General features: G+C 48.3%; 2 protein-coding genes across 6 annotated transcripts in view; one reads left to right on the top strand and one right to left on the bottom strand.

Moving 5' to 3' along the window:
- DGKD (diacylglycerol kinase delta) overlaps positions 1-15,555 on the top strand; it is a 91,025-nt gene extending 75,470 nt beyond the window's left edge. For 3 of the 4 annotated variants that reach the window (XM_084780463.1, XM_084780465.1, XM_084780464.1), the window contains 14 exons: positions 34-159; positions 1,995-2,091; positions 4,224-4,334; positions 5,264-5,360; positions 5,521-5,628; positions 6,452-6,565; positions 7,251-7,385; positions 7,721-7,872; positions 9,213-9,324; positions 9,404-9,496; positions 10,271-10,390; positions 11,320-11,437; positions 12,552-12,682; positions 13,497-15,555. In XM_084780463.1, coding sequence (XP_084636589.1) covers positions 34-159; positions 1,995-2,091; positions 4,224-4,334; positions 5,264-5,360; positions 5,521-5,628; positions 6,452-6,565; positions 7,251-7,385; positions 7,721-7,872; positions 9,213-9,324; positions 9,404-9,496; positions 10,271-10,390; positions 11,320-11,437; positions 12,552-12,682; positions 13,497-13,586 — 1,604 coding nt within the window. In that variant the 3' untranslated portion in view covers positions 13,587-15,555. The remainder of the gene's footprint in view (positions 1-33; positions 160-1,994; positions 2,092-4,223; positions 4,335-5,263; positions 5,361-5,520; positions 5,629-6,451; positions 6,566-7,250; positions 7,386-7,720; positions 7,873-9,212; positions 9,325-9,403; positions 9,497-10,270; positions 10,391-11,319; positions 11,438-12,551; positions 12,683-13,496) is intronic. The other variant, XM_084780462.1, reaches the window with a different exon arrangement.
- USP40 (ubiquitin specific peptidase 40) overlaps positions 14,132-20,297 on the bottom strand; it is an 83,855-nt gene continuing 77,689 nt past the window's right edge. For both annotated transcript variants that reach the window (XM_084780460.1, XM_084780461.1), the window contains one exon: positions 14,132-17,533. In XM_084780460.1, coding sequence (XP_084636586.1) covers positions 17,422-17,533 — 112 coding nt within the window. In that variant the 3' untranslated portion in view covers positions 14,132-17,421. The remainder of the gene's footprint in view (positions 17,534-20,297) is intronic.

A 20,297-nucleotide genomic window follows, 5' to 3' on the forward strand; every position in this document is an offset into this window, starting at 1 on the left:
GGGGACTGTCAAGTGTGTTGTCCTGTTTTGCAGCATCCAGAGCCCCTTGTGAGAAGCTGATGAGCAAAGGTCTGTCCCTTGGTAGCTCTGCTTCGCTCCCTCCCCAGACAGGAAGCCGGGACGGCCTGCCAGCTCTGAACACCAAGATCCTATATCCAAGTAAGTGAGCCATTCCTCCCTGGGGGTATTTCAGGTTAGGTGTGGAGTACCCATCCAATGAGGCTAGAGGTCTTGCTGGCGATAGGCATGTGGTACCCTGGGTCATGGAACGAGTAAGAGTGTTGCTGTCCTTGGAAAGCTTGTAGACCCATAGAAATATAGACAGAAAGGTGGGCATGGTGGCGCATGCCTTTAATCCCAGCACTCGGGAGGCAGAGGCAGGTAGACCACTGTGAGTTCGAGGCCAGCCTGGTCTACAAAGTGAGTCCAGGACAGCCAAGGCTACACAGAGAAACCCTGTCTCAAAAAACAAAACAAAACAAAAAAAAAAAAAAAGAAAAAAGAAATATAGACAGAACCTATAGTTTATGTGACTATATGAAAAGTATCTTTTTAGTTTAATTAATTTTTTTTCTTTTGCAATTTCATACATGTATACAATGTATTTTGATCATATCTACCCAACACTCCCCTCTAGGTCGCTGCTATGGCCTCCAATGTTCTACTTACTTTATGTCCTTCTCTTAAGTTAAAAAAAAAATTGCTTTTGCTTTTGTAATTGTCTGAGTCTTATTAGTGTGGTAGGTATGGGCTATACACTGCAGTATGGGCAACCTATCAGCAGCCACCTTTTCTCCCCCCAAAGCTGTCAACTGCCAGTTGCTCCTCAACTAGGCCCAAGGCCTTAGGAACCTTCCTCTCTCTAAGCTTGAGTTTTGACTGGGCTTGATGTTGTACCGCTGTGAGTTAGAGTGCAGCATGCCATAGCCTTCTTCCCCCAAGCTCTGGCTCTTCTTTTCTTTTTCTTTCTTTCTTTTTTTTCCTTTTCTGTCCTGTTTCCTCAAGTGTTTCCTAAGCCTTCAGGAGGGGCTGATACAGTTGTCCCATTTAGGGTAGAGTACTCAACACTCATTCATTCTCAGCACTTTGACCAGTTAGAGGGTCTATACGTTAACCACTGTTCACTGGATACAGAAGCTTCTCTGACCAAGGTAGAGTGTAGCACTAATCTATAGGTAGAAACAAATAGTTAGAATGCAATTTGGCCTCATCATTGTTTCGGAAAACAACAGCAGCAGCAGCTTTCTTTCTTAGGACCTATACTCTTCCCAGTCATGGACTGTTGGCCAGGTTTACAGTATTAGGCATAAATCCCCCATCTGTGGCACAAACCACAAATCCAGGTAGGAAGTGGTTAGTTACCCCACGATAGTCATGCCACTGCTGCGCCAGTGGGCACACCTTGCCTGGCAGGTTGGTTTTGCAGCATGCATGGTCGGGTGCTTGGTAAGACCATTGATATTTCCCCCCAGCAGCCCACATAACACATTTCAGCTCTGTGAAAGCTAGCCAGGAGGGAGAGAATTTCCTGGTCAGTTCCAGATTGATTTCACTCTGGCCTGAAACCCAAGTGTGCATGCGGTATCTTTAGCAAGAGTTTTTCCATGTAGTTTTGGTGGGCAACCAAGAGCACTGTCAGTAGCCCATGTTGTTTTGAGAGCTCTTGGGCTCTCCCTTGACTAATAGTTCATAAGGTAGTATCCTGAGCCTAGAAAGGTACTTGTTTAAATAAAAGGTGTGTAGTACTCAAATAATGACCAGGTAACCCAAGGAGATAGTTTTTGGGTGTCTACTGTGTGTTAAATTCTACTGTCCAATACAACCTACTTTTGTCCCATAACTATGGGATGGTAGTGGTGATTTTTGAGTTGTTAGTCACATTGGAGAATTGTTCATAATGTTGTCCTGTAGGATGTGTGGCACCAACCTTAGAGATCTGTCTGCACTGTCTAGAGCTCCTGGCCAGTACGTTCTTCATCTTCTTTCTCTTGCAGGTGTTCGGGCAGGGATGTCTGGCTCCTTGCCAGGGGGCTCAGTCATCAGCCGCTTGCTAATCAATGCTGATCCCTTTAATGCTGAACCTGAAAACTTGTGAGTATGAGCAGTATCAGTGGGATGTTTTGTTAGGATGCAGAGTGCAGAGGTCTGACTGAAAATCAGTCGCCATCAGTGGACAGCTGAGTAGCAGGCTCTCTTCAGCTGTTCTTAGATGAAGAAAACTTACAGCCTTGGAAGTGTGCCTAGGGGCCTTCCCTAGGCTGCTGTAGGACATCACAAGACAGATCCGTTATTGTCCTGTCTCAGGCCCTGCAACAGGCCACACTAACGTTGACTGAGCTGACTCTTCTTTGCTTATTACATTGTTTTTGTCCTTGTCTCTTTTTTCCTGTGGTATCTGCCATCCCATAGGTTCTAGTGTTCCTGGATTGAAAGATCCTTTAGGTGGTTGTTCCCTGGGTCTTAGGGTTCCTAGAGACAGTGTCTTACTTTGAGGATTTTAGAGAGAAAGTTTGGTCGTTGCTCTATGCTGTGTTCTAGTGGGGGTGTGGCCTCTTGTGCTATGATCTAAGGCCTTGAGGACATCTGCATAGTGGTAAATGGTTCCCTTGTATATGTTAGAATTCATTGTAGATAGTATTTCTCATACCAAAGAAGACAGTATTCTAGTCGTTCCCCCCCCGCCCCCCCCCCCCGCTGCTCATTGCAGTCTGTGGGCAGCTAGAGGTTGGTGGCAGCTGGGTGTAAGTTGCCTGCTCTTACTGTCTGGTGTGGTGATGGGGTACTTGTGTGGTTTACAGAGGTCCTGCTTTGGAAAGGTGGCTCTTCTGTCTCTAGCCTGGTGGTACAAGGGTCTCTGTTTCTGGTGTTGTGCTCAGACCCTGATGGTTTTCCTCAGCAGGGCCAGAGCTGTAGTCCTTAGGGGAGCAGCACTCATGGGGCCCTGGACCAAGAGCCTTCCTTTGTTTACCTTCTCTGATGTCATGGAAGGCGCCCATCTGTGGCTAAGCCTGTTCTTTCCCTTTCTGTTATGGGTAGCTGCCTCCTCTTAGAACCTTGCACCCTATTTTTCACATTATTTTTTCCTTCCTAGGCCTATAAATACTCTTATCATGTGTTCTTTAGCTTATAAAATAGTTTGGCCCTAGAGCTTTTCTGAGAAGTCACATGGCACTTGATTAGATGCATCATCAGGAAGGACTCTTGCTATAGAGATTGTTTCTTAATCAGTTTGCAAGAAATGTAAGCTAAAATGTATTAGGATTCTAGTGCCAGGTTTGTCGAGTGCCATGGGAGTTTTTAGAACTTACCTTCCTCACAGTATCTTCCTCCCATGGAACCTGGGGAGGGCATGGGGTAGGACACATCTATGGATCTAGAGGAGTGGGTGAGTGTGGGAACAGTGCCAAAGTCTTCCCAGGGTCACCAGCAGTGCTCTGGGGAAGGGAGGCTTTTGGCATTAGAGTTTTTTTCAGTCACTGTCCTTTTTACTTCAGAGACTGGTTAGACAGTGTAGAGATGTGAGAGAAGCATGCCATGAAGACATCTGGGAACCTGGCTGGTGGTGCCTCAGAAGGGCAGACCAGAGGCTATGTGTCCCAGTGGTTCTGCCATGATACAAACTCTAGTGCATGGGCACTAATGTGCGCAAGTCATTACTAGAGTATAAATGGGTTTGAATGTTCATCAGTTAATGCTAGGTAAGAATATGGTATGGCCACATAATGGAAGATGACTTTGCAGTAGAGATAAAGGTGGATAAGTGAAAAGAGCCAGATGTACAGGCCACACTGTCTCATTCCATTTATTTGGCAGGTCCTGTATAGGCACATCCAGAGGATCAGTGATTTCCAGGGCCAGAACCACCAGTGAGGAAGTAGGAGCCAGTTTTCTGTGATGATGGCCCTGAAACTGATTGTAGAGATAACAGACTCTGAATGTACTGTACTAAAAACTGTTGAATTCATGTACTTTAAAGTGGTAGTGACATGGCATATGAATTATATCTCAGTAGAGCTCTTACCAAAACAAACACCGCAAACAAACCCTGAATCAGGGTTCCAGGTTCTAACTCTAAACACAGGAAAATGAAACAAACAACCAAAGTGGGAGAAAAAAAATGGAAAAAGTCATGAGTTTTGTTCTATGGGAGAAATGGCAAGAGGTCAGTCATGGAATAACTTGTCAGGCAGGACTGTTGTGAGACTTTAAACTCATCTTTGCAGAGAGTACTACACAGAGAAATGTGTCATGAACAACTATTTTGGCATTGGCTTGGATGCAAAGATATCTCTCGACTTTAACAACAAGCGTGATGAACACCCAGAGAAATGCAGGTAGGTACTCTTGTTGTCAGTAGAGGGGTGGGAAGCGGCCAGCTTAGAAGGGGAGGGCTCCACCCTGGGGTTGGCCAGCTTGGGCAACCTGGGTATCAGGAAGCCAGTGATGTGGATGCTCTTACCCAGCATCAAAGTCTATGGTGACGTGTTAGAGGAAGGTGATACGAGTGTGCTGCGAGGCCACCGTCCCAGCACTGTTTGTAGAGCTCTGCTCATCTACAGCCTGCCTAGCACCCTCCCAGTTGTCATCAGGATATGGAGGATATAGAGGAGTGGGGATTTGGAGATTATTTTCTCTTGTGCTTTTCTGTGTTTTCCAAATTCTCTATGGCAAGCACAGATTTATTTACTTATTCATATGTTTATGAGTGGGTGTAGATGAGCACATGCCACAGTGTACGTGTAGAGTCAGAAGACTACCTTAGGTGTCATGTGGTCCTTGCTTTCCACCTTGTTTTGAGGCAGTCTTCTGTAAGAGCGGCTGTGTGCTGCCTGGCTGGTCTGTGGGGTTCTGGGGATTCTCCTATTCTGCTTCCCATCAAGCCATGGTGCCCTGGGATTACAGATATGCTCTATTGTATCCAGTTGTAGTAGGTTCTGATGACTCAAGCACCAGTCCTCATGCTTGCAAGCACTTTATCCACTAGTCATCTCTTCGGCTTAATTTTATGGCCACAAGTCATGATATATAAAATTTTTTTGAGGGCCACTTACTTGCTTTTCAGGGTGTGATTGCTTTCTTGGCTGAGTGTCAGTTTGTAGCATATTTCCTCATTGGTAAATTTACTGTTCTTGCATGTCTGAGAAGCCCAGACTATCTTGTTCCAGTATCCTGTTGTACACAGTTGTGTTGTCCCCAAGCTTCATAGCAGTAACTCAGGTTACTGTAAGAGAAACCCTGCCCAAGGTGGTACTTCTTTTTCCAGGAGTCGGACTAAGAACATGATGTGGTATGGTGTCCTTGGCACCAAAGAGCTGCTGCACAGAACCTACAGGAACCTGGAGCAAAAGGTCCTGCTGGAGGTGAGTGGTAGCTTCTGGCTCGGTGGGTGATCTTCCGTCCTTGACTATAGATCATCCATGCCGAGCATGGGCTCCCTGAGGAGCCTCCTCGCCCTAGGCCTCCAGCTGGTGCATGCTGAGCATTCCCTTTTTTCTCTCTGTCTTCCTTTCTGCGGCTTAGTGTGATGGGCGCCCGATTCCCCTCCCGAGTCTTCAGGGAATTGCTGTCCTCAACATTCCCAGCTATGCCGGAGGGACCAACTTCTGGGGGGGCACCAAGGAAGATGATGTACGTATGGGGTTTGAGGAGGGTCGGCTGGGCTTAGCAAAGGTCAGTGAGGTGTGACTAGATGGAATATCTCCCAGGTCTTACCAGTGGGCATGGAGGACAACCAGATAAACAGGCTCCCTCACTAGTTGGCCTGCTGTCTAGAAGTCAGGTCTAGATGCACATGATCAGTGAGGAGCAGCTGACACTTGAACTAGGCTGGCCAAGTTGGTAGGCACCAGATGGGAAGTACACTGTGTTGGCCAGAAGAAACAAGATATGAAAGCTCAGAAGTAAGAAGGGGCAGAGTGCATAGAAAAAGGTTCCCCAACTGCAATGTGAAATATGTGCGCGGAAGAGGGAGATGACCATAGGGCCTGCATTGCATAGGGTTATAGAAGCCAAGGACAGGAGTCTGGCATTTATGCCAACAACATAGGAAGATATTGACAGGCAGGGTTTGCATGTAACTAAAAATACCAGCTAGCACTTATTGCAGACTTATGTGTGGGCCACTGTTGTAAGCACTTGGCATCTGTTAGCACATTCATTTCATGTTCCTCCCCTTAAGGAGCAATAAGTGTTATCTCCCTCTGAAGGAAGAAGGGTATGAATAACTTGCCTGAAGTCTCAAGTCTAATAAGTAGCAAATGTGAGAGCTAGTCCAAGGCAGTGGGCTTCTGGGTAACAGATAACCCCACCCTGTGCTACATTTACCACCATCACTTTAGCGTATGTGGGTGTGGGTCTGTCTGCCTCACCAGAACCCCCAGAGCAGGAAGCAGATAAGAGGGAGTCCTGTTTGGGGAAGTAGGGCAGACAGCTTTCATGCTGGCTCTTTCAGACTTTTGCAGCTCCATCATTCGATGATAAGATTCTGGAGGTGGTTGCTGTGTTCGGCAGCATGCAGATGGCTGTGTCTCGTGTAATTAAGCTACAGCATCATCGGATTGCCCAGGTACTGGTCATGCTGCTCCAGACGTCTAGCCTACCCGCTTCTGGAGCTCATCCCTATTTGGAGAGGCAGGGCCTGGTCTAGTGCTTCTGATTTGCTCACAGTGCAGATCCAAGGAAGTGAAGGGCAGCCCCTCTGCCTCCCTCTCCTAATGAGAGCTCTGAACCTTGCTGAGCTAGAAAAGACCCCACTGAGCTCAGTCTGCTGCAGAAGCAGTGCACTGAGGACATGGAGCTGTCTGTGGCAGTGAATGAGCCCACCAGGGTCTGGCAGACAACTCTGAGGCTAGTCAGAGAGGGCAGGCAGTGCAGGGTTCCTGTCTCTAATTTTAATGAGCTGGTACAGGTCCACCCACTTGTGGACTGTACATACAGTGCAGTGCTGATAAAATCTATTGGGTGAGATTTGGTGGTGTCTTCCTGCATTTTATTGGTCCCCAGCAGTCAGCTGTTTAAAGCTTACCTTTTCTTTCTTGGGCACATTCTTGTAAAAAAGAGTTGCAGAGCCTCATCATCTACCTATCCCAAATGTCTGGAGAGGGGACAGGTGAGGCAGATGGAGCAACACAGAAGAGGATAGAAAAGGAGGGCCAAGTTAATGTCTGTGGGGGGGGGGGGCAGGAAGGCAGCAAGGCCGGTGGGTGCTTTAAATGCTCTGGCACCGAAATAATAGTATGGCATCCACTCAGTGTCGCACAGTGAAGATCTCCATCCTGGGGGACGAGGGTGTGCCTGTGCAGGTGGATGGGGAAGCCTGGATCCAGCCCCCTGGCTACATTCGGATCGTGCACAAGAACAGGGCACAGACGCTGACCAGAGATAGGGTAAGAGCAATTGCCCCCAGGAGCTGGTGGGGTCTGGGTTGCCTGTGGCTTACTCATGCCCTCACCTGTACATTCATAAAGGAGGCAAAAGTGTTTCATACTTTGCTCTTGGATTTCTTTTCATGACAGAGTGGTGTACCCTATAGTCTCAGTAATCCAGAGACAGGAGGCCAGCTAAGGTTATATGTTCCAAAAGACAGAAAGATTAAGCTTTCTATACATAGCTGTTACCTTGCTGAACCCTTTAACTCCTGGAGTGTGTGTTGTGAATAGATGGTTGCTAACCCTCTGGAGGGCACAGGAGGAAACCTGACTCTTGAGTTCTCATGTCTTAGGCCTTTGAGAACACTCTGAAGTCTTGGGAAGACAAACAGAAGTGTGAGCTGCCCCGCCCACCATCCTTTTCCCTGCACCCTGAGATCCTGTCTGAGGAGGAAGCTACCCAGATGGACCAGTTTGGACAGGCAGCAGGGGGCCTCATTCACAGGTAGGACCTGCTGTGTTCCTTGAGGCCTTGAAGGCTTTGGGCCTTCTCCAGGTCCTGTTTGTTGGCTCTGCTTCATGGTGTGGCCTGAGCCTGACTTCCCCTGGCTTAGATTGCTTCCTTAGGCTTCTTGTTTATTATTCAGGTTTATACACTGAAAACTTAAGATCCACAGGGATTTTCACAGCCACTAAAGCTTTAAATCCCACGCTGGGTTTCTGAGAAAGGCTAGACTGACCTTGAGAGCAGTGTGCACCCTGCTCTGCTATTTATACGGGAAAATCAGCAGGCCTTTTCTTGTTTCAGCTGTCCTTTACAAGTGATTTTAGAGCTGCTGTTGCTCTTTGGCACTGCCACTGCAGGCTTCTCCCTACTCATCCGGGCTCTCCAGCAGCTAGTGTTCTTCCAACAGCTTAGCCTCTCTCAGCTCCCTTGTCAAGCTGCAATCAGTCAGTGCCCTTGGTCGTCCGTTTCCTGTTTCTCTTGGGCTTTTTCTTTCGCTCTGTCTGAGGGTGCTTTGTGTGTTCTTCCCAGAGTGTTTGCCTTGCTCTGGTGTGCAGAGGCTTCAGGCTCCTTAGCAGGTCAGTTTCTCTTTGGTCCTTGTGGGCATCTCTAGGCACATCTGCCTCCATGCTGTTGTCTCTCCTTGACAAGCAGCTGATCCTGGTGCAACCCCATTCTGTTCCCTTGCACGTTAGCCGTGTTTATCTAGTTCCTTGCTTTGTAAGGGCATGACCCTATCTATCACTTTGTAGTCCCTGGTAGCCTAGGAAGCCTGCCGGGAAGGTATGCTTACTACATCTGCCTCCTGAGAGCCGTCAGCAGGTCCATGTGTCCCGTGGTTTTCACAAGCCGCTCCCAAGCTTTTCTCCTAGCATGCTGTCATCCCACCTCACCTCACCTCACCTCGCTTCTCTATACCCTCTGGTTGGCTCTTAGTCTTGCCCAGGCTGGTCTGACTCAGAGCTGATCATTACACCGGGTTCCCCCATCAGAGATGGGTCTAACTTGAGGCTGCAGAATAGTGTGGCCTGGTGCAGCATCTGTGCCGTGAGTTTCTTGATGACCATCCTACATGCAAAGCTGTTTGCTTGCTTTCCACCTCATGAGAGGTTTCATTTTATATAATTTTCTCTCTGGAAAAGCCAGGATTTGGTATCGGATTTTCCATCTAAATCCTAAGTCCACTATTTGTTGTTATCAGGATGTGATAATGTCAGTGGCTGTGACTGAGAGGCTGAGCCATTATCTCTACTGGTGTGTCAGACCAACCCCTGTGCGTGTGTCTTCTGGGTGTGTTCATAAGCAGTGTGTAAGGCTTGACATGTGCCTCTTTTCATCAGCATTCGGGAAATAGCGCAGTCCCACAGAGACATGGAACAGGAACTCGCACACGCTGTCAATGCCAGCTCCAAAGCCATGGAGCGAGTATACGGCAAGCCCAGAACTTCAGAGGTAATTGGGTTTTTGGGTCTGGCTCCTCCCCTCCTTTGCAGCTCTTGGCCTTCCACTTGGATGCATCTGTTCTTCTCAGGGGTTGAACTGCAGCTTTGTTCTGGAGATGGTGAATAACATCAGAGCACTACGCAGTGAGACAGAGCTGCTGCTGGCTGGCAAGATGGCCCTGGTGAGCTGATAAGCTTTAGGAGGGCTCTGGCTGTATGTGACATGACCCTTGTCACCAGGGTGGACACCATGGAGTAGTAGTTTTCAGCCCAGGGTCCCAAGCCTGAAGGAAGGGGCCTCAAAACCGTGTAATGTGGCTACATTCTTTGGCAGCATCTCAGCCAGCGAGGGTGTTGTCAAATGTTATAGATGCCCTTAACAGTATCTGTGTGGTGGACAAAACATGTTTCTACTCTTCCTGTGGCTAGGTGGCAGTCACACCTTCACATGGGCTACACTGTCTGCTGAGTTAACCCCCTTGGTTCACTGGGCAGGAATGGGGGTGTTGCTGAATTCTAGGAGCTTGCTCAGCTGGGTGGCCACTAGCCTGAATATGACATGGAAGGGCCTAGCAGAGACCCCAGGACTAGTGTCTCACTCTCCACTCCAAAGAGGTGCTGTCCTGAATGCTCCACCTGCTGTATTAGCTACCTCCCATGCTTGTGCAGGAGAAGCATGGCCTGCCTGCTTAGTGACAGAACCCAAGGGGGCTGCATCTGGCCAGGTGCCAAGGCTGCTGCCTGTGGCTTCCCTAAGCCAGGGTAGAGGTCCATCCATTCTTACCTGTTGCCTAAGGAAAGGGGCGTTCTGGGCTCAGGCCTTACCTGTAGCTTCAGTTCTGCCAAGTTTTTATAACAACTCATAAGGAGCTTGATCTAAGCTGTTCCCAGTTGTCTTGGCTGGGCCAGGCTTGCTATGGTTAGCATCTTCATCTCTTTCTCTTCTTCTGGAGCAGCAGTTGGATCCCCCGCAGAAGGAACGGCTTGGGGCTGCCCTAGTCGAGATGGACCGGCAGCTCAGGAAGCTGACAGACACTCCCTGGCTTTGCCAGCCAATGGAGCCTGGTGAGGAAGAGGTATGTGGTCCTGGCTTTAGTGGCTCATGCCGTTAGTCCCTGTGTCCAGTATAGTCCTTGAGGCTTGGGAATTGAGGCTGCTTTGGATTGGAGCCCCTGGTATGCCGTCTGGAGACCCTTCTACTAAGATGGGCCTCAAGGCAGGGAGAAATTTAGGCATGGAGGAAGGAGTTGAGGATTGGGAATGAAAAGTGACCCTTGGTAAGTGGGTCCTCACTGCCTCTGAAATAGACTTGACTGGGAGTCGGGAGCCGGGAGAGCAGGTGGCAAGAGGTGAAGCTATGGTTAGATAAATTGTAGTTTCTTGGAGGTTGTTGAATCTACAGGTGCTTAAGAGATTCCTACTTGGCATGTATCTGATAGTTTGGATCCAGGGCATATTGTGCCTGAATAGAATCCACCTACAGCAGGAGAGGAAGCTGAAGAAGATCTAAGAGGGAACCACCTGGCAAGGACAAGCCCCTAGGCTGCCTCTGGGTTTCTGGTGTCTTAGAGATGGAATAGAAGGGGTCAAGAGAAAAGGCCATCTTAGGTTTCTGTAGCATATGAGACAAAGTCCTCTTAACATAGTTGGAGCCTTTGTCAGCAGTGTGTAAAACTAAGAATGAGAATGAGGATGTTGGGACTGGAGAAATGGCTTAGTGTTTAAGAGGACATACTGCCTTTCCAGAGGACCTGAGTTTGGTTCCCAGCCCCTATATCAGGAGGCTCACAACTACTTGTATAACTCCACTTCCGTGGGATCCAACACCTATTTCTGTCTCCCACACATACATGTTTAAGAAGCACACAGACAAATGTAAAAGAACAAGTAAGAGAATAAAACATCTAATGAACAAAGTATCTTTCTCTACTTCCAACCCCCAAGTGCAGATTAGATCTTGGCAAATGAGTTTCAGATTCTCAGTGTTTCTTACTCTCTCCAACAGAATGTGATGCTGGATCTTACTAAACGCAGCCGCAGTGGTAAATTCCGCCTTGTGACCAAGTTTAAAAAGGAGAAAAACAATAAGAACAAAGAAGTTCACAGTAGCCTAGGAGGCCCTGGTATCTGGCCCTGTCCTGTGTGTCTCTGGCTGTCAGTGCCAGCTGTCCTGGCCCAGTTCTCTGCTTTCCCCTCAGCATTGAGGCTCTTCCTCTTGGTCCTTGTGCTATGGTCCTTGTGCTATGATCCCTAGTCACACTGGCTGTACTAGTCCGTCTTATAGCTGTAAGACCATACTTTGCTTGCTTCCTCTCTTTCTGTCTGGGTACTGACTGATGTCATGTCCTGCTCGAATGCACCTTCAATGGAGACTGTGGGGTGATGGGCAAGTGAGCTGACCTGCCTCCCTGAGTTTGGGAGATTATGGTGGGGAGGATGACAACAGGAATGACGAGACAAACTTGGAGACACAGAACACTGGACGCAAGACTGTGCTGGGGTCCTCTGTGCCTGCTCCCTCTGGCAGGCTGCTGATTCCCTTTTAATTGACTCATTGACTCCAGGCCAGGAGTGATTGTGGGTGAAGAAATCAATAGAAAATGATGCTAAAGGACTTTCCCCCCTTTGGATCAGTAAATTGGGGCTTAAAATGTATCTCAGTAGTCGGGCCGGAGCATGATGTCTGTGCCTGGCACCTTTGGGGACCAGGGCTGGATTTGGTGTGGCATCTGCTACCACTCGGGGCAGCTCCTGTTTGATTTTTTTTTTTGCATGTCTTTGCATGTTGGTCTAGAATTGGGTTTATGTAAATGATGGTGAATCTGACTTTGCATGGCCTAGGTCCCTGCATGTCTCCTTGCAGTGCTCCAGCTGTTTAGTCACAAAAGCCCTTCCCTCTGTGTTTGGTGTTGGTTAATTCTTCTGGGACACAGAGGTATCTAAGAATTAAAGGCTAGTGACACCCCTAGCAGGAGTAATCAGCCCTCCTGTAGTGCATGCCCTTCAGGAAGGTTATCTCTGTCTCTTTTACACTGCTGGAGCATTGTGCCTGTGCCTGTGGCTGGATGATGCATTCTGGCTTTTGGGGACGTCCTCAGTGTCTCTGCTGAGATGTCTTGGGTGCTGGTTGCTGGAGACATCTTGGGTGACACTGCTGGCTGTCTTGGTGGTTGCTGCTGCCTACCTGGCGCTGGGCTCTGGGCATTCACTGCACTCGTGCTTTTCCGTCTCTGACAGTTCACCTCTGGGGGACAGAGGAGGTTGCTGCCTGGCTGGAGCACCTCAGTCTCTGTGAGTATAAGGACATCTTCACGCGGCACGACATCCGGGGCTCTGAGCTCCTGCACCTGGAGCGGAGGGACCTCAAGGTATTTCACAGGTGTCTTCCCAGAACCCACACTTCAGCCTTTACACACTCCTTCCAGCTATGTCCTCTTCTCTGACTGTGTCCTAGCATCACTGGTCATCAGTTTTTCTTGGACTTTTTTTCCATACCTCAGGGTGACTATGGTCTTTGCCTTTATCAATGAGTCCCCGACACAGATGAGCAGCCTTGGGAAGCCTTGATTTTCTTAGCCACGCTAAGAAGAGAACTGTCCTAACATTAGAAACTAGGGGATGCAGCCCCATGGTCACAGGTTCAGCTGACAAGCTTTAGGTTCTAGTGGCTGGTAGGTACTCCACAGTGAGTGAAGATGGAAGAATCTGTGGGCTTACAGGCAACCACGTGGCTCCTGGGCAGCTGCTGCCACTTCATCTTACAGGGACAAAGGTCAGGTGGCTCATCCTCCTCCTTGTGTATGTGTAGTCAGGTCTGCACCCTTTGTGCTTGAGTCACATAGCCAAGCCCTGGTCTGCTCAGTCTTGCAGAGATGTCTTCTGGGCATTGCTTCTTCTGGTGTCCCAAGAAGGCAAAGGCCATGGGGGCTTCTTTTTAAGTGGTAGCTCTCCCAAGGCCACCACTGCTGTCAAGCTTCTGCTGTCTGCTGGCTGTCCTTCATGACAGCAGTCTTTGTAGGACCCAGGAACCATGTGTTGGGTGTCTGTATGACTGATGTGCTGATTCCTATTTCTTCCGTTAGTCACTTTCCTGATTTGTATTTTAAAAAATTAGATGAAGAAAGCTTGTTGGTGGCAGGCCTCCTTTCCTGGTAACCATGTTGCCTGTCTTCTCTGTTGCAGGACCTTGGCGTGACCAAAGTGGGTCATATGAAGAGGATCCTTTGTGGGATCAAGGAGCTGAGCCGGAGCTCCCCTGCCGCCGAGGCTTAGCCTCTGTATTCTCTGCCTGTATCCTCCGCTCCTCCCAAGACTGAGGCCCAGGGAGGACACTGCCACTACTTAGCCCTTGGCCTTTCTCATGGTGCTATTCCCTTTGTTAGTGACAGGAAGCCTGATATCTGTTGGTAACAGCTTTGGAGTCTTGAACATACCAACACAGCTACCTTTGAGAATTCCTTTCCTGGCTGCAGTCATTTGGGGCTGACTGTGTAAGGCCAATCGCTGGTTCTCGCTTATGTGCCAAGTGGGCCACGTGGAATGTGATGATGATGTCTGACCTCCCAGCACCTGGCACCCCTGCAGAACCTTCTTACCTGGGCCACATGCTCAGATTGTTCTGTGTACTCCTTTTCTGTGTCCTTTATTGGTCAAACTGGGCAATACCATCTCTGCCTCTATTGGTTCTCAGAAGGAGCCTCAGTGGTCCTCACCAGAATGCTCCCTGTGCCTGATAGCCGCTCTGTGGTTCTTCACAGTAGCCCCGCAAAGGCCGCCCACTGCTATAGACTCTTTTTTCATGTTTTTTTTTCCCCCTCAAAGCAAGCTTGTTCACTTTCCTGGTTTGAAAGTGGCATGAATGTGTTTTTACGCTTGTTATAATCTATGAGGAAGAAGGAAAGCCCCCTTCTTAGGCCAGGCCTTGGGACACTTGGTTCTCCCCTCTCCTGTCCTCTGGGCTGTAAGCATGTGGACAGCCCATGTAGCTCCTCAGGATGCTATAGGTATCTGCAGTCCAGTCTGGGGCTGACAAGGATATGGGTTTCTACTAGCTCAGTGTTCCTGGGTGCTGGAAACAGCATACGCTACAGGCGAATAAATAGTCAGCTGAAGCAGTCTGGGTCCATCTCCGGTGGCCCAGAGTTCTTATCTCTGTGAGGCCTGGTGTCCCAAGAGGTGTTTGTGAGGACATAGTTCACATTGCTGCTGCCCTGCCACTATCTGCTGGGCAGAATTGGCTCTGAGGCAGCTCCCCAAATCCCACACTACATCTTGTGGGCAGTTTCTAGGTGGGGGTAGTCCCAGGCCTTCACTGCCACTGACTTACCCTTTTCCCCACTTTCAGAGATGGCAGCTCTCCAGAGACTTGTGTAACAGCTGGAAAGGACTTTAGCTCAGCCCTGGCAGGAGGACGGCTGCTGGGTTGTGGTCCTCACCAGAGGGCACAGTGCTGTGCTCTCTGCCAGCACCTCCCCACCTGACATGGGAAGGAAGTACTGAGCTTGGACTTTGGGTAGAGTCTGCAGCAGCCCCAGCTGGGGAGGCAAGGTTGACCTGCCTGTTTGTGCCGCAGACTGGACTTCCAGCCTTCCCGTCACTGGTAACAGGCAGATCTGAGAGCCCTGGCCAGTAGAGTGGAGTATAGAGAGCATATAGTGTAGTCCTGCTATGTTGTGCCCCATTGCATACCAGATGTGGACCGAATGGGAACAGCTGTCAGTCTTCACTATTTCCCACTGAACAGTCAATTTAGACCAGGGATCATTATGCCTGCTCCACTGAAAACTCAGTGAGGAGGGACCTGAGAAGGAAAAGCAGCTGAGGGCCACACACTTAAGTCCTTGGTCACCTCTTAAGAAAGCTTCTCTTTTGGGTGAGGAGTGTTTGAAATCAGTGTTGTCAATAAAAAAGAGGCCCAGTCTGAGTACTAGAGGGACCTGCACTTCAGATGGGATCTGGCCATCATCACCCTGTCCCAAACTCCGTACCTGTAACTCCACAGCAATTCTTCAGAGTCCTGCATCCCGTAGTCCTGTCTAGAGAGGGAGAAAAGGATCCCAGAGGAATCAGAGTAAAGCTTTTGTGCCTGCAGGTGGGGCTAACCTAACCCCTTATATTTATAATTTTAATTTATAGTGACCACCTGGAGCAGATGCCTCTTGTATTGTTATGTACATAGTCTGTATCAGAGAGTTGTAAATAAGTTCTTCGTGTATAATAAAAGCCGGTTTTTGATCTTCCACCGTCAACGGTCCTGTCCTCATTCCTGTGCCGACAGTTGCTAGCTGCTCTGAAGATAGGCTGACTTGGCTGTAAAGCAAAACAAGAGCCAGTATTCTGAAGGGCTGCTGGATGGGTAGTTCAGCCAGCACAGCTCTGGGTTAGTCACTTGCAACAACAAAGAAGTCAGCCCGTGCAGAGGTGGACTGCGTCTGCCATTCATGCTTTTTGTCAAGGTGCAGTTGAATCACCTTACCTTCATGCATGACTTGCTAAACTTAAGGAGCGAGCTGCTCATGCAGGCAGTGTGAAGATTCTGCCACTGTTGAGTCCCTCATAGTTAAATCTAATCTAGAGGGATGCTAGCAGCTATGAAACCAGTTTTGGACTGTCAGGAAATCCTTTGTACCCACTGCCCTAGCCAGATCCTATTCCTCAGAATAGTAAACAGAGCAGAGTGACAGCCAGTTTCTTGCAACACTTTCCCAGGACTTTACATTTACTTTAAGCCAAAATATGCTTATTTCTAAAGCATTGTTTCTAATATGAGCCATGTTTGTTGAGTGTCTAAAGGATGCTTGGAGAAAAGGCCATACAAGTTCCCTTCAAAGCAGCAGAACATAAAGCAGTCAGTGCATAACATAACTGAAGACTGTAACTTTAAAAATGGTTTATTATATTTTCTTTAATAAAATCTTAGTGTTTTCTCGGCCTATTTATCCCCCAATTAAAAACAAAACAAAACAAATACAAAAGCCTGTATAGGCTTGGGCTGCAGCCAGCACTTGAGGCGTGTCTTTTGGCTCCTCCAGGTATGTAAGGGGTCAGGGATCTGGCTCCCTCAAAGCAGAATGTATGAACTAGTACATCAACACTGTATTGTCAGAAGCTGGGGTGAACGGACAATCTAAGGAACCGCGTCAGTTACAGAAGAAGAAACAGTAGCCAGTACCCAGGGGACTGAGTTATCAAGTAATGCTTCCTGTTTGGGTCTCCCAGAACCCCTTGGTGTATAGTTACAAGGACATGGCCTGAAGGTCACTAGTCCAACGTCTTATGATAAAAATGTTTCAAGAGAAGAGGTCACCTGACATGACACTGACTCTGGCAAATGGTTTGGGAGGACAAAGGGAGAACAGGATTACCTGTTGAGTGTCACCCCACAGAGAAGCCATCATAGCTACACCAGAATGTAAGAAGCATTTAGCCTGCAGGGCCAGCTGAAGCCCAGGCCAGAGGTACTGTTTCCCTTTCTAGTGTCACCTCAGTTTGGTTACATGAAGACATGTAAGAACTGATGGGAAACTGAAACCCTGACAACTCCTCTTAGTGCTGTCATAGACCTATGTCAGCCCAGGGTCCCAAACCTGACAGCTCAATAACAGATGCTGTTGTGATAGCCTATTAGTTACAGTGCATATACAACCTCCCTTAAATCAGCTAGTTCTCCATGCTGACTGAGAAGGAAAAGGCCCCAGTTTGCCCAGGACAACTGGGAGCCTGCTTTGTTTGGCAGGCTTCTGGGATGGCCCTGCCTCTTGCCAGCTGTAGGTGAGGTCTTACCTATCAGGTTTGTTCACTTTGAACAACTTGTCATTGTCCAGGAGTACAGTAGAAAGAGACCACTGGGGCCAGGCATGGAAGGTCTGTTGTGGTTGGCACAGTGTCTAGATCTGGGCCAGCCTTTGTGGCCGCTGTGTCACAGAGCTGATGGTCAAGTGCACTTGCTTGGCCTGAGAAGTGTAATCCCTTTGCCTGTCACAAAGCTTAAGACTTGAAATCACTGGCTAGGGACGCAACCAGCTTGTTTACCATAAACCCGCAAGGTGGCTGTCACAGAACTGGCAGAACGGCTCTATGCGGTGCACAGTACATACTGCTGCAGGGGCTATCTGAAGCTCGCAACACGGATGGACAGAGAAGCTTCTGGTCCTCGGGGCCGAGTGGATATCTCTGCATTGGAGAACACATCACTGCTTTGTGCACATAGGGCTTCTCGGCTGTGGGAGACAGAGGGTGTCACTGATAAACAGTCATGGGTGAGAGACTTAGTTGTTTTGGTTTAAGATTTATTTTTATGAGCATTTGGCCTACATACCGGGTACCTGTGGAGGTCAGAAGAGGGCACTGGATTTCCTGGAACAGGATTTGTGAACCACCCTGTGGGTGCTGAGAACTGAAGCTAGGTCCTCTGCAAAAGCCATCTCTCCAGCCCCTGTGCTGAGGGTGCTTAGAATGGTTCCCAAATGATTTCCAGTTACTAGGCTCAAGGTAGACTAGGGTTTGCGTGTTGGACAGGTGTTTTTAAACTGCCCATTTTAGGGCCCCATTTCACCCTATGCTATCCCTGTCAGAAGGCAGTTCCCCACATCCTGGCTGTACATTGTTAAAGACTGCAGCGCACAATCATCTCACAGCAGAGTGACCTTTTCTCCTTCACATTTTAAACTGAAAGTTAGTGTTCACAGTGCACCCAAATCACACCGACTCACCTATCTGACAGTTTAGGCTGCTTCCTTTTGCTCCCTCACACCCTGTCCCCAGGGAGCCATTACTCTCACCACTTAGCGGACTAGTCTTCACTGTGATTTCCAAACACACAATCGGTACTGTGGCTGCAGGGTCTGGCATTCACACTGCACAGTGCCCTCTGCAGATGACTTCTATGAGACTTGTGCTAAGGCTGTGCTCAGGCCACTGTGCAGTTTCTGATGTGTCTGTGCTAAAAGTTAGTTTCTGAGGGTGCTGCTGGGTGACAGGTGTGTGTTTCCCAGTACTAAGAAGCACCTCCAAAGTGTTGTTACAGTTTATACCCTCCAGCGGTGTCACTGACCCAGGAGCTGTCATCTCACCAGGGTGGCATCATTTCAGCAATACTAATAGATGTGTAGTGGTATGAACTGATATTTTGTTGATGGATGAACTTGGCTGAGCATTTCCTGTATGCTGACAAGCTGTCTATACTTTTCTTCTGTGAACTGTCTGCTCATAGTTTTTTTTTTTTTAATGTCCATTGATGTTTTGCCTGCATGCATGTCTGTTCGAGAGTGTCAGATCTTGGAGTTACAGACAGTTGTGAGCTGCCATGTGGGTGCTGGGAATTGAACCCCGGTCCTCTGGAAGAGCAGCCAGTGCTCTTAACTACTGAGCCATCTCTCCAGCCCTTGCTCATAGTTTTTAACCTATGTATTTTTATTAGTTTGCTGGCTTTTGTTAGCAGGCATATTTACACCATTAGCCATAGTTTTTGACTCAGTCATTGCACTTAGACATGCTCTATAGATAAATGACTATCACATATGTAGAGGAATGTTAATTCAGATCATAGCTGATCTGGCAAGAGATCACATCCAAAGATCTAGGTCTATGATCCAGCTGGAATACAAGCATGACTTTAAAAGCTAGGCGCGGTGGCACATACCTTTAATCCCAGCACTTGGAAGGCAGAGGCAGGTGGATGTGTGAGTTAGAGGCCAGCTTGGTCTCTACAAAGTGGATGTAGGATAGCCAAGGCTACACAGAGAAACTCTGTCTTTTTTTTTTTTTTTTTTTTTTTTTTTTTTTTTTTTTTTTGTCTTTTGAGACAGGGTTTCTCTGCGTAGCCTTGGCTGTCCTGGACTCGCTTTGTAGACCAGGCTGGCCTCGAACTCACAGCGATCCGCCTGCCTCTGCCTCCCGAGTGCTGGGACTAAAGGCGTGCGCCACCACGCCCGGCCCGAGAAACTCTGTCTTAAAAATCCACAAAACAATAAACCCAAACAACAACAAGAAGCATGTTTTTAATCCAGGAGACAGAGGCAAGCAGATCTGAGTTCAAGGCCAGCCTGGTATAGAGCAAGGGTCAGGTAAAGAAAGGTTTAGATCCAGGCACGATGATCCAGGCATCTCTAATCCCCAGTTTGTAGAAGAAAGCACCCATGTTTGAAAGTGATGTCTAATTGAGTGGCAGAAAAGGTGACAAATCAGACAAGATTTGACAGAAGAGATATACCTGACTCTTACAAGAAGAGAGAGGAAAGGGAGGCTACTTAAAAGGCAGTTTTCCAGAGAGAGGAGGCAATTTTACCAGGACAGTAATAGTGAAATGGGTTGCAGAGACAGAACTCAAGTGAAGACAGAATGAACCTGAAAATGAGAAGAAGCCAGAGGATTAGAGCAGATTGCTGAGTTAGACTGAGGCCAAGCAGAGCAACTCCAGCCTGAGAGAGAAGCAGATTGAATAAGTTAGCTAGAAGAAGAGTCTGAGCCAGAACAGCTGAGTTGAACCAGACAGCCCAGAGCTCAGAAAGAACAAGTAAGGGTGAGCTTATTAAGCAGTAAGTCTCAGAGGCTGAAAACATTCTAGGCCTAGGTTAGATTGTACAGAAGCTAGAAGCTTCCAGGACTAGACCTAGGTTAGCAGAGGGAGACAGCCCCTCAGATAATGATTAGCCAGGAGAATCTGTCTATTTTGCATACACAGGGCAGCAGAGTAGCATGCTCCCACAGTTTGTGACAGGCTGTCGGTGAAAAAGGGTGAACATGCTCGCTGAGAAGGTGTGTAGGTGACAATGACGCTGGTCCCTTCGGAAGGTGAGCTCACAATGAGCCTCTTTGGTGGCTTTTGAATCTGGAAGCCTATTTTAACATTAAGTATCAAAAACTAAGGCGGGAGAAAGTGGGAAGCAGTGTAGGCTGGTGAAGACACACCTATTCGAGTAGCATACACATGGGAGGTGCCCGGCTGACCCCAGGACGGACGGCAGCAATACCAATTCACAGTGT

This window comes from Acomys minous (genome assembly GCF_964271855.1).
Source record: "Acomys minous genome assembly, chromosome: 4".
NCBI classification, from domain to species: domain Eukaryota; kingdom Metazoa; phylum Chordata; class Mammalia; order Rodentia; family Muridae; genus Acomys; species Acomys minous.